At 45.2% G+C, this 13,668-nt stretch overlaps 1 protein-coding gene across 13 annotated transcripts in view; it reads right to left on the reverse strand.

Annotated features, from left to right (window-relative positions):
• NFIA (nuclear factor I A) overlaps nt 1–13,668 on the reverse strand; it is a 1,239,884-nt gene that overhangs the window by 274,476 nt on the left and 951,740 nt on the right. For all 13 annotated transcript variants that reach the window (XR_011290794.1, XM_069642058.1, XM_069642053.1 and 10 more), the window contains one exon: nt 6,924–7,051. Coding sequence is in view for 12 of the 13 variants with exons in the window: in XM_069642058.1 (XP_069498159.1) it covers nt 6,924–7,051 (128 nt within the window). In the remaining variant the exon portion in view is untranslated. The remainder of the gene's footprint in view (nt 1–6,923; nt 7,052–13,668) is intronic.

The following is a 13,668-nucleotide window of genomic DNA, read 5'->3' on the forward strand; positions in this document are numbered from 1 at the left end:
ACAATCTATTAAGAGAAATAACTAAAAAGAAGGATATGGCACGATAGCTCACCTTTGAAAAGAGGTTCTCTTATTATACATGTATTAAGATTAGCGTCCCATGTCATTTTGCATCCCACATAGCACATGCAATCCACTCACAACAGCATATCATGTCTCTTACATCAAAGGAAAATGTTAAAGCATTTCCAATACTTGTTAATACAACATCCCTTCTAAGAAGACACTTTCCCCAAGGTTATTAAATTGCGCCAAAAAGAGCTACAGCCGAGACATGAAATTGCACACACCATCCCCATAACAATGCTATTCCCACTCACACTAGTAACATTACACAGTGTCTCTCTCTGGAAGTTATGAAAAGACAGTGACCCTGCCCTCGCATACGCCAATACACTCACGCCTGTGGCCGGACCCACACGACTCATAGTCCGGCACAGCCCATCCACTGCATGCAAATCATTAGCTACCTCACTCCTTCATGCACCTTTTTTGATTTAAGAATAGCAATCAATTATTGGGCAAGAAAATGTTCTTATAAACCAATAAATGGCCACCAGAGAAGTCACACTGATTCCATCAACTAGAACAGGACTCTAAAGAGTAATATCAGACGAGGGGAACTGGTAGCCTGTATAATGCACATCGCTGCATTATCGTAGGTTGCACAATCGCCTCAGTTACTGGCATAAATTGCCCCGTGACGTGCGGCTGCTGTTGCACAGGCCATGATCTCACTCTTGCGAGGCCCGTAAGCCACTCATGCAAGACATCCACATGGCCCTTGCACTTCCCTCAGTCGACCACAGCCGGGGGAGGGGCAGCCTGAATGAGGGTCACGTCTACTGGAGGAACACATCCAAGTATCCAAGGTTGAGGTTCAGTGCGGGGTTGTGGGGTGCAGAGGCGTGGTTCCCAGTCGCTGAAGAACGCCTCCCGTGGATGCGATTGGGCAGTCTGTGCCTTTACATGGCTGTCAAACAGTAGCGAGCAGAGAAGCACTGGGCTTTAATGGTGCGCTCTGACTGAGGGGGAGTGGTACATAGTATGGGGGTTCACACGCGGGTAGTAAAGGGGTGCTGATGGACTTATAAGGGAGGCGGTTGGAGCGTGCTTGTGAATGTCTGTAAACGTTATTTGCCAATATTGCCAGAATATTACTCTATAGCAAGAAAGGACGAACATGAGCCATGAGGTAGTTCAGTGTGTTTGCATTATACATGTGTTATTATACACACTCTCACTGTTGTTACATCCAAGGCACGCGATGCGTTTGCCTTTGTGTTATCTGAGAGCGTTCCGCTGCGCTGGCATGCCTAGGACCGTTGCTGACCGGTGTTGGTAGTAAGAGGCTGTGGGGTGCATGGATTAAACTAGGTTTCACCATATACAGTGTCCCGTCATTATTCTAAGGCAACTATCACACAACACACCACGAAAAACGTACAAGTACCGACTGCAATACCCGCAGACATGTGTTCAACGCTGCATGAGTCGAAGGGATAACCTCAATATACGGAGAATCGAATGAGTCTCCAAAATACACAGCCTTTAAAAAATGTGTTGGAGCAGGATTTTAGCAATTATTGATGTTCATCACCTTGCAAGGAATGTTTCATAGCAACCTGCGCCAGGAAACAAATGAGAGGCACCTTTCATACACCAGCATACAGCTGCAGGGCTCAACTTGACATTCCAAAGCATTAAACACCGGGCGTCATCCGATGGAAATATGGTAATCGAGAGCGCCTGTAGTGTATTTCATGATGGAATGGGATGAGCTCCTCTGCAATTCTGTCCACAGAAGCACTGTGCCACAGCTGTCCAATCTCAAAATGGACGATAGCTGCATTGCTGTGTAGGTCTTCCACAGGAAGTGGCTAGCAACTGCAGTAGTCTTGGAATGCTGTATCCGCCAACTGTGATGTCACAGCACGAGCTATGCCGCTCATAACCCACTGTTGCTGGAAGGCAACGGCAGGGGAACGAGGCCTTCCCTCTGCCTACATACGAAGCAGAGAAGGCTGAGCGCCCCCCGCCGGTGAGAAGGTGCAAGTTCCAGACACGGCTCGCCGCCCTCTGGCTTCAGAGATTCAGAGAGCTGTGTCGCCACACGCTGTTGAAAGGCCAGGGGAAAAGTGATGCAGGGGAGGGGCACACACAACATACAATTGCAGCTGCTAAGCGGTCTTCTCTGGTGGCTCCGAATGACATCATAGACAACCATATCAGTGTCTGTCAAAGGACACAGGGAAACACCGGGTGGAATTTAACACCAATGGTTACCCATCTGGAATTCCACAATCTATGCAGAAAATGTCCACTTCGAGGTGAAGAGACATTTCTTTAGTCTGTACAACAGATATGAACAGCAATGGCTATGCAAGACAACAAAAGACCCCATTAGATGAAGGGACAGCTAGCAGCGGAAAGTGCGAGTGCGATGTAGTTATTCATCCATATGGGTGCTGGACTAGGCAGACAAGTTTTGGTTACGGTTCAAGGTGTGTCCAAATAATGGAGTTTTATGGTGATGCATACGTCTCGCCTAATGGAGACTCCTGTGAACAGAGAAGCAAAGTAGTGACTCCAATAGCTTCTCAGTCAAATAATTATAGTGATTTAAGTTGAGAAGCATCCAGACAGTGAGAAGTTAAAACAGAGAAACTCAATGATAAAGACATCAGATTATCCTCCTGAATGTACCTTGCAGGACGCACCTGCCATTTATGAATCAATTTGCAAACTACTTGCTGCTTTTGGTTGGATCAAGTCTGGCCTTTTTATTTCGCTGTGATGTCCACATATCCAGCATCTGTTAGACGGCCAACTACCATTTTAGCATTACAACTTGGTACTGTAAGGAACTCATGGTGGCAACAGTAAAGACAGACAAGTGATCACAGTTCAAAGGTGTTTATTACACTGTATAGGTAGGTTGGAAAAACGCCTAATCTAAACCTAAATGTAAGATGGGAGCAAGCTTCGACCATCATACAATAATAAGTCAGTCCGAGTGGCTTTGTCAAATAAAAGAGCCTTTACTAAAAAAAAAAAAAATTCAAAAACAAATTATTAAAAAAAATCCTTATGCCATTTACAAAAAGAAGTGTGGGATAATGTGTAGTAATGGAGACCTCCGGTAATCCAGGTAAGTTCTTAGGGTTTTTATTGTCCTTGTCCTGTACTCCATCAACAAGACACAGGGATGGTAGGGGACACAGATGACAAGATTCACAAGGGAAACACTGGGCTCACCCCCACACCCATCGTCTCTGCTCACAGCTTTCTCTCTCTCTCTCTGACCAACCGTCACCCAGCAGAACACTTCCACCCAAACATTCCACTAGCAGATGACCTCACACACACTGCTACTCTGTAAGCCAGATTACTACATAATGTTCATAGGAAAGAAGGAACTGTTTACAAATAATAGGTCAGGATGCGGTAGCTGGGGTCTCCCTTCCCCATGTTTTAAGTACGGGGTAAGGTAGGATTCTGGAGCACAGCACACGCTCGGCTTTCCCAGCATGAGCAAACAGTCTCACTCCCAGCAATCAGGGCCTTCAGTGGTTAAGTCTCTTTTCTACTACAGTCGCCTGCCTCCAAGGATATGATGGGTTTTCAAAATAATAAACATAAGTTCCACCCCTCAATCCCCCTCTTACCAGCTCAGATCTACAAAAATTTCTTAATGATATCAGGACCTTGGGTAGTTAGGTTTTCTTGCTTCCAAGAGCCTGACAGGTTCAAAGTACAAAACAAAAGTTCAACAAAAAAGTTCTATTCTGGTTGCACTCTGGGTGATGGTTCCTCACCCTTGGGTCCCCTTCTTCCGGGCTCAGACCCCTCTCCAATATCAGCCTCCCTCTGTCGGGTTCACTCTGGCAAACATTCAAACACTTTCTCTTTTCTACTGCTCTTTGTTGCATTCACGGGTCGGTCGGTGGGTGCTAGCTTCTCACCCTTGGCCCACCTCTTCGAGGCTTAGATCCTACTAGACTATTCACCTTCAGTCGGTTTCACAATGGCTTTCAATGCAATGTTGTCTGTGACATTCACGATTCTTAATGTCTTTTTAAACAGTTCACTGTGGACATCCCTCAGCCGGGTTCACTCTTGTCAACACACTGTATATTGGGTCTTTTTGCCTTTGCCCCCATTTTTTGGCATCCCTCCATCGGGTTCACTCTTGCCAACTTTTTCAATTATTCAATTGTTTAAACAGTTCTTACGATGCCGGATTTGCTTCCCTTAGCTTCACAATCATCTGCCGGTCAAAGGCTTTTGACTGTACATAGGATTTTACCGGACCCGTGTGTGGCCACTTTCACCCCCTCTCACAAGGCATTCTGGTAATGGTAGTTTCAACAATCGGATAATCGCCCAGAGTTTCCAGAATGATCACCCACGTGGTGCTGGACTCCTCTGCTGCTGGTATACCCCCTTTTTCCATCAATAGTTCTTTATGCTTTCACAGATCATTTAGCCATTTGCTACTTTTTGTTCAACACAGTTCGGTTTCCTATCGGCTCTCCCCTCAACTCACCGGCTGTGATTACCAGGTGGCTTTTCTTCTCTTGGAGTCAGGGTTGGTACCACAGAGACAAGTGTCTCTGGGCGGCTTGGTTATCAGCGGAGGAGGGTCCTGTGTACCTTTCACATCTGCTGCAACACACGCTGGCTATTGTTCACGGTCTTAAAATTCCTTTTCACTGAGGTTTCATGGGCGTTGTCGGAAGAGGCAACGTTGCTTCTCTCCTGGTCACCCTCTCGGTTTGCGCCGTCTTTCTCTTCCTCTTGAACTGCTGTGCTGATTTAGCTCTCTCGATGTGCGGTCTGGTCTGCCTTGCTCATAAACCTTCCAGCCATCACCTTTTCTGTCTTGCTGTAGTCACCCGGAGTGGAACAGGTATGCCCAGACGTGGGTCCCGTGCCTGCTTGGCCTAGAGAGTTAAGCTACTCCACGCTGAGGAGGCCCAACAAGGCCAAACTATGTTTGCGAATGCTTGTGGTCTCGTGCAGAAGGGATGCAACCAAGCAGTTTGGGCTGGACTGCCCCATTTGGGGTGGGACCAAGCCTGATTTGCATATGGTCATTACACTTTTGTAATGGCTTGGAAGCCGAAGAACGATGGTCTGGAGGGTTGCCCAGAGCAATGCCAGAGGGGAAGATTAATTCTAAACCTTCCAGCCATCACCTATTTTGTTTTACTGATAGCTATAGCCATGAGTCCGATATCCTAGTGGAGTGCATACTATTGAGGTTCTTCAACAGTGAATGTCAAAATTGAAACAATGTTCAGCTTCAGAAAGCCCATCTACTGGCCTACCTGTGAAGCCCAAATTGTTTCTTGTCCTTACAACTGTGAAAAGAGAGGACGCAATAAGTGAAATTTATAATTGTGCACCATACTAGGGGAATGCAAATCATGTACATATAATAAACCCTCCAATTGCTAAATCACCATAAGTGGACTGTTTGATGGAACGGATTTTTGTTTACTTTGTTTTCTTATATGTATTGGCTCGTTGTGATCCCTAAAGCATCAGGATCCCAGCCGATGAGGAAAAAGACCACCCCAGTTGCACATATGTACATACACCAAACTTCAAAAACGAAAATGAAAAATGCTAACTAAACTCACTCTTCCTAATAGGCTATAAAGGTTGACAGCCAAAACAATAAAAAACATTTCGGACAAAAATGTCACTCAATATAAAAGTGATGTTCGCATCCTAAGAGAAGATGCCAAACTATTCAAAAGATTCAGTATTACAAACTATTGAAGGAGAATGTCCTTACATTTTGCAAATGGCTCATTAACTGTTCATGTAACAGCTCTGAGAATGAAGAGGGATTGAATTTAGAAGTTTAACATAGATAGCAAAACTACCTGGAGCAAATGAGACCATCAAAGAGTGAGGGAGGGATTAAGGAGCGTGTGAGTGGGAGTTTCCATAAATAGTGTGTACTGCAGATGAATTGCCTCTAGTCACTCCTCATTTTCACATATGAGGGAACAGAGGCACAAGGAGAGAGAGAGTGAGTTTGATTTGCTCATGATCAAATCATTTGGTGGTGAGAAGGACTGGGCTCTTGGTTCGTCATGTGATGATTTACTACACATGACTTAACGCAGTGGAACTTCTGTTCCCAGAGATCAACCCGATAGGGTCAGCTCTAAAAAACGGATTGCCAAGGGCATCACATATTGCTAGAGAGGGCCGGATCACAAAGTGCAACCGTGACGGGCAATTTCCACCAGGTGGCAAATAACTTTGCACCGACAGTTGCATCGATTAACCAGTGCAAATATGCTATGCAACTAAGTGACAAGTGCAGAGAGGACCGCTCTGACTGGCAAGTTGAAGCGCCAGATTGGACACTTTTTGGTCTGTGCATATATTGGTGCTAATTTGCCCGTCCCCGGTGCAAAGCAATCCGTTAGCAGTACGATGTATGTGAGGATGCTGCAATTGATCTCTTAAGGTTAAAGATACAGAGCATGTGCCTTCAATGCTCTGGATATAGAATCAACTTCACAGACCTGCAACCCATCCAACCAGGTTGCAATTCCCCAGCAATGCAAGCCCTACACCCTCTGAATGCTCTCTGAAGCGTTTGCATAAATGAAACCAGCCGAAGTACAAGGAGGAATACTTAAGTGCACGTAATATGATTATTTTGCAACAATATAATCAAGACAGAAAGTGTGCTAAATTAGTCTTCCACAAGGACCAGCGTATGACAGAAGAAGAAGTAAAAAGCAAAAACGTCTGCTGTGGAAAAAAGGAGAACTTCTGAAGTAGAACCTCAAAAGAAATGCAGTCTCGCTTTGCTTGTCCATCTATTGATTTTTGGCTTATGAATAATATGGCAAACAAGTGACCATTTCTGATGTGAGGTGGCAACTCCTTACCTGGCTCAACGTCGTGCCATCCACTGGACTGACTGCCGCTGCCGGGCGAGCGCCCTTGGCTTGTGTAAAATGGCTCTTCACCCGGACTGTCCATTTCATCATCCACAGATTTTAGTCGCTTTGTAGAGCTGAAAAAGCAAAACATTGAAAAGCAACATCAATATCTTGGTCCGTTGTCGCTCTATTGAACTGCTCTAGCTGAAGGAACATCAACTTTTGAGTTTATGATCCCAGATTCTGAAACCTTCAGAGTTTTTGTTGTTGAAGAGCACATGAATTCGGGTCTGGTTACGTGGCTGTGTCCACAGGGCAATTTCTGATGCACTAAACCACAGATCTGCAACCTGCTATTACCCATATGTTTAAGAAGTTGACACTCCTACACCATCACCAAGGACTTTGATAGCTAGGGATGATGGGAGTTGTAGTCAAAATCAACTGGAGCGCAAAAGGTTGCTAAACAGGCATCTGTTACTGTGTAGCCAGGGCGAAAGAGAAATAAAGTACGCTGTCCAACAGCGCAGAGCAGAAATCCAGAGTGTGGGACTGGCAAAGCTCGCCGGAAAGCCCCAATGGACAAACAATCCAATAGACCACCATGGACTCTGAAGGGGAAGGTTCTGTGAATTTACCAAGGGGTTGACCAACAACAGGTTCCAAACTATGAGCGTCATGTGCCTTTTCCAACGGCACCAAGGCTGCCGAGCGAGAAGCCAACACAGAGAAAGAGGGTGGGGCTAAACCCAGTTTAAAAACGTTTCCTTACACATACACTGCCAGTGGGGGAGGAGGTGGGAGATGACTTTGGGAGTACTGGCCAACCAGCCCAAGGGGAGTGATATTTAGGCAGGTGACAGGAAATGTGAAGGCTGGGTGCATTCGGGGAGGTCTGAGGAGGAGGTGGACAACGAACAATAGACCGGAAAGGGGGAACAGCGGCTTGTGGAGAACACATTTGGATCAGGTGAGGCATTGGCTTAGAAGTGATAGTGTTCTGCAATGTGAGTGTGCTTGTGTGTGATATAAGTGTGTAGAAGGCTGATAGAGAAAGAAAGGAGGGGAGTTGAGTAGTGTGGTGGGAGTAGTAGTATGGGATTAGTAGTGTGGGAGTAGTAGTACTGTGGGAGTGGTGGTGTGGGAGTAGTAGTAATGTGGGAGTAGTAGTGTGGAAGTAGTAGTAATGTGGGAGTAGTAGTGGTGGTGTGGGGGTAGTAGTGTGGGAATAGTAGTGGTGGTGTGGGAGTAGTAGTGTGGGAGTAGTAGTGGTGGTGTGGGAGTAGTAGTGTGGGAATAGTAGTGGTGGTGTGGGAGTAGTAGTAGTGTGGGAGGAGTAGTGTAGGAGTAGTAGTGGTGGTGTGGGGTAGTAGTAGTGTGGGAGGAGGAGTAGTAGTATTGGTGTGGGAGTAGTAATAGTAATGTGGGGGTAGTAGTGTGGGAGTAGTAGTGGTGTGGGAGGAGGGGTAGCAGTAGCGTGGGAGGAGTACTAGTGTAGGGGAAGTAGAGCCTGGAGAAAGGAGTTGCAGTGGAGAGGAGGGGTAATAGCAGTGTGGGAAGAGGAGGAATTGTAATGCATCCCTTCACCTCCACTGCTGTCCAAAAAACCATCAGACAATTGACCTCTGTTGCAGCGCCAGCAATAAGTCATTCGGTTCTCTTGTGTGTGTATTCCACACCTACCTTAGCTTGCATGTTCGTCTTTACGGTTTGAATTGTGTTAGCACTTGACTTCCTCCCCATCTCCCTTGAACTAAACTGATCTGGAATGAACCAAGGCTGTGAATCATCAGAATCCCTCTCCTCTCCTCTCCTGGTGCCACGAAGAGGCTGGCATCGCAGATGGTGCCATAGAACATGCTCATACATAAATCTGCTCATCTATTGCCCCACTGAGTGACTTACTACCCATGCAGCGCTGAACACCCGCTTCAGATCAACTGTTACCCTCTGCTCGTGTTACTTGATTCTTCCAATTGTTGTTCTCATCTATAACATCTGAATGCAATCATGCAATCATGAGCTCAGCTGCATTCTGAGCGGCTGCATTATTTCCCAGCAGCCTTTTCTCTCTGGGTCTACAATTCAAGGACAAGGTGAGTGCAATGGGATACGCACCGCCTGCAACAACCAACCACCCATAGGTTCATGAATGTGATATCATGCAAAAGGAGAGGGGCAGACCGAGCACATTCTGAGATATTTCCAATGGTAATTGCAGAAAAAGCTGATAAGAACCGGGGCCTCACTCAACAAATTCTACGGCAGGCGTGAGATATGGTGACCCGTGTGATAAGACTTTAAAAAGGCTTCAACGACAGTTTGGTTGTACGAACGAGTACATTTACATCTATATGTGTATGTGGGGGGGGGCGGGCGAGTGGGGGCCACAGGTATCGGAGGCCCTCCCAATACAATAAGAAAAAACGTCGGATTCAGGTCGACCAAAAGTGCACAACCAAACTGCAAACTTTCAAAAAGAAAGCCTTTTAAAACACACAGAACCGTAAGAAACTGCTCTACCTCTCGTTGCAGCTCAGCCCGTAGCAAGAAATCTAAGTTTGATATTCCGATGCACTTCAGATGTAAAGATTACCGCTGTGGCAAAATGTGGTAAGTGATCAGCACTGCCACGGGTGAAAACACTGGCAAAAGTATTTTTTTTAGTTTAGAGCCGATTTTACTTCCAGTGTTGGGTGCATCATTTTTAGGGGTTATTCTTTTCTTAATGGATATAGTTTGGTTGCTCTTTCACTGCCATCGACAATTCAGCAGTAAACTGGTGACGCGGTTCTTCCACTCGAAGTGTTTGGGTGTACCCGGGAAGGGGGGAAACTACCACATGTGGTATGGCTGTGACATGCCATCACTTCCAGAAAAACGCTTTTGGTGTTGAAAAAATGTTGCAACTTAAGAGGGACATAGTTATAGACCAGTCTAATATTTGTGTAGCACTTGCAGATCTCAGAAGCGCCGCTTGAGGAGGTCGGTGTTGCTATGTTGCCTGAAAAACAAACCTCGGATCGAAGGTTTCAAGGAGGTTCCCCCATTAACTTCATATTGGAGAAGATTGAATTTGGAAGATAAAACATCTTATTTCAACTCAGCCATTCCATTAGTCCCTGGATTTCTTACTCATTAGAAAATAAACTGATACTAAATGCATTGGCGTGTTCAGTAAATACACACGTGAAACTGGAATTACATGATGACCAAGTGCTGCGGCTCACACAAGGACCACGGGGGATATTTGCTGGCGACCATTAGAAAGAGTTATCCCCGCGTCAGTTTCGTAAAAGGGTGCTACGGTGGCCACGTGGTGAGTGTTGCACAGAAAGGGCCTGGATAAGATGAGGGCAAATATACTTATGGATTTATCAATTATGAATCATGCTTAGAAATGGGTGCTTATCACAGTTAACTGTTTGCACTAAGAATACAAAATGGACAACCGAGTGCTAAGGTGCCTCAATGAACAGCGCATGAAGTCCTTGGGCCACAACAGGGTGCAGCCAAGGACGGAGACCGACGAAAAGGATCGCACATGAGTCGACAACAAATATGAATACACTACAGGCGTACTGTGACCAGATTTTGAACATTAAATAATCGTGACAGGCCACCGACATAGAAGTAGGACTACATGTTCAGCGGTGAAACTGTAATCCTGCTTCTATGTGGGTGGCCTGTCCAGTGTCATGTTGCAGCGCCCGAGGTCCTGAGGCTATTTTAAGTTTGAAAACCCTGTCTGGGATAAGGGGAGCGGGCGGATACCATCTCGGTTTTTGGCAAACTGATGGAAAAATCATGATAGCCGGCCAAATACGAGGATGTTATCCACCCGATCGCCAAATCCCGGGACAGGGTTTTTAAACTTAAAAAAGTCTCGAGACCCCGGAATAGAGGTGCAAATACCCGGACAGTCCCGGCAAAATACCGGGACGTCTGGTCACCCTATACAGACGAGATATCACCTGCACCCAACTGTGGCTACATTCCAAAGCACTGACAGGGCTTAGTGAGGAAACCTGCTGTAGGAGGAGGGCAACAAGTTCTTTTAAGTCATTTCCTGCAAACCAAGTATGCCCATGTATGGTGCTGTTTTTGAGGATAACCTGAACACATATGATTCCAACGAGCAACATATTGGCAACAAGTCCAAGAAAATATACCCTTCTGGTGCCTTAAACAAAATCAGGAACGTAGGAGTGAGTAGTAAAATCTTCCAAAGCAGGGTTGGGATGTTGTGAAGCCAGTACCTTCATCATGTGCCATGGGTGGGGAGGCCGGAAGGCATGTGGTGCAGGGTGGGCAGAAAGGGAGGTGTCAGTTACAGAGAAACACTGTAGAATAAGGACGTGTTATTCTCCCGCCCCGTGTCCACGCCCGATTCCTGGGTGGTGCTGTACGGGTACCAGAGTGTCTCAGGTTGGGCTCACCCCTCGACCCAGACATAATGTGGGCGACGAAGCGGTGGATTCGCTCCAACTTGGCGGCGGTTGCGCTAACCGCGTCATAATAAGTGTGTTGTCCCTTTTTATTCATTTCTAAGAGAAGCGGTATTCATATATAAGCATGGCGAGGCTAAAGTAATGGACCTTTCACTTGTCTGTTACATGGCCACATTACTGGGATGTAAACAGTGTGTCATGCAAGTCAAAGCGGGAACAGTGTCGCCATGGGAGAGCAGTACACTACAGAGACAGGCTTAAAGTGAAAGCTACGTGTAATAATATTCAAGGAATAATTACTCACGGTTAACACAAAGAGGTAAACGCATCACAACCGTGATCACTCATTTCATAGTAACATTGCTAAATAATAAAGTAAACATAACTGCATCCATCACATACATGAGCTATTAAAAAAGGGGAATACTGCCCTTGGAATACCTAAACTCCTTAAAATGTATTGCGTTAGAGAATATAAGGCAGTATGGGGAATCTGTCAACAAGCTTTTCAATGATTTCCCCATTATAGTACAGTCGACACATCACTGCTCAATAGAAACCAGATCACTAGCGTGACTATAATAATGTATTCCAGTTTCCAGTGGATGTTACAAGCTTTACATGCTTGAGCCACCAGAGTGGAATTCTAGCACTGAAAGCAGTGAAAGCAGTGACTCATTTCTTCTAAAATACCTTCACGTGATACCTTACAGCCATTGATTGATATGTAACTTTTTATGGTAGTATGTTTATGTTATGCACTGCTGGGGTTTATCCCAGGGAAACAAGAACCTAGCTCTGTTTATCACTGATTTTATCAAACGCAATATTGTTTTCACAGTATGCCATTATACTTGCACGACCTTAGTGTGTTATTTTCACCCAAACAGAGTCTTCATTGAAGATGCATATATACGTGTGAACAATTGGAGAATCTATTGCACTGGAGTAAGCAAGATACCAAATATTAAAGGCGATGACAGTGCAGCCAGGGAAAATCCTATTGAACTTAAAAAAAATCATTTTAGTTGTGGAGATCCTTGATCTTATAAAGGAGCTCTTCCTTTGGCTTTCTTTCTTTGGTCACAACTGTCCTTGGTGTCCTGCAAGATTTCTCTTTACATATGGGTGCGGGGCTGCACCCGTAATATGATGTGGTTTAAATTGGGTGCAATCATTGTGTGCTGTGTGGTTTGGCGGCACATTCCAAGCTCTGTACTGCTAGCATAAAAGTCTTTGTCTTCCTCTTTGGTATGGTCACACTTCAAAGCCTCGGCTTAAAAAAGGCAACTTCTACGCTTCCCAGTTCCTGCAGACCAAGAGATTTTGAGGTCTAAATCAGTCTCAGGATTCTTCTATTCTCTTTCAGGGTTTGAAGAGTAATCTCCCATCCACCTGTCCTTCGCACCCTGTCTTTGGCTCCATCTCAGCCCTGTCTCAACAACAATGCTCTAGTTTTGTCTGCCCCTTCTCATCAGGTCTCAGCTGCTTTTCAACAGATTTCTAAGGCTTGGGCTCAGCGTTTTCTTAAGATGGTTTTCCAGAAGCTTCTAAGGGGTCTCACCAAATCTTCACATCTTTCAGTCTCTTGCTAAACTGCTCATAGTTATATCTGAGGTTTGTCCAATAAAGGTGTCAGTACAGCACTAATGATGTCTCTGAAGTCCACATGGAGTATCAATGGTTCGTTATAAAAGGTAACAAACCCATGGGGGGCAAGCCTGTCTAGTAGCCCTGTTTTAGTCATTTAAAAAACAATGCAAATCATGTTTTCCCATTTAAAAAAAAAACAATATTTACTAACAAATGCACTTTGTTATTCAGATAACTTTTTTTCTGTATATGCAAGTTCTCACAGTAATCAAGTGTGGTGGAATAGAGAGAAAGAAATAGGAAGGTACGCCTGCCCTTACATCCCAAAGGAAATCTGATCAATTAACCCATACATTGCCAAGATCGGAACATCTGCATGTGAAAACAGAATGCAAGTAAAGAGAGATGCATGTAAGCTAAGTGGGATAGGAATAGCAGAAAATGTTGGGAAATGAGCACAGAGTTTGGAGTCTGAGTAACACAAATACCGAGTTATTGCCTAGTGGATTGTCTAATATCTGAGGATGTGATGCTCCTGTGACCAACTATCACAAATAATTAACCACACTCAACATCATGTCCCTCTAATGCCCTGCTTTACTACTCCGATGTACTCCTCTCACAAATACCTTTCAGAATTCTTTTGGTACACAGGCAGCGACCCAGAGGCGTGGCTGCGTAATAAACCGCCGACAATGGAAAAGACC

This window comes from Ambystoma mexicanum, chromosome 1q (assembly GCF_040938575.1).
Source record: "Ambystoma mexicanum isolate Mex_15411 chromosome 1q, UKY_AmexF1_1, whole genome shotgun sequence".
NCBI lineage: Eukaryota > Metazoa > Chordata > Amphibia > Caudata > Ambystomatidae > Ambystoma > Ambystoma mexicanum.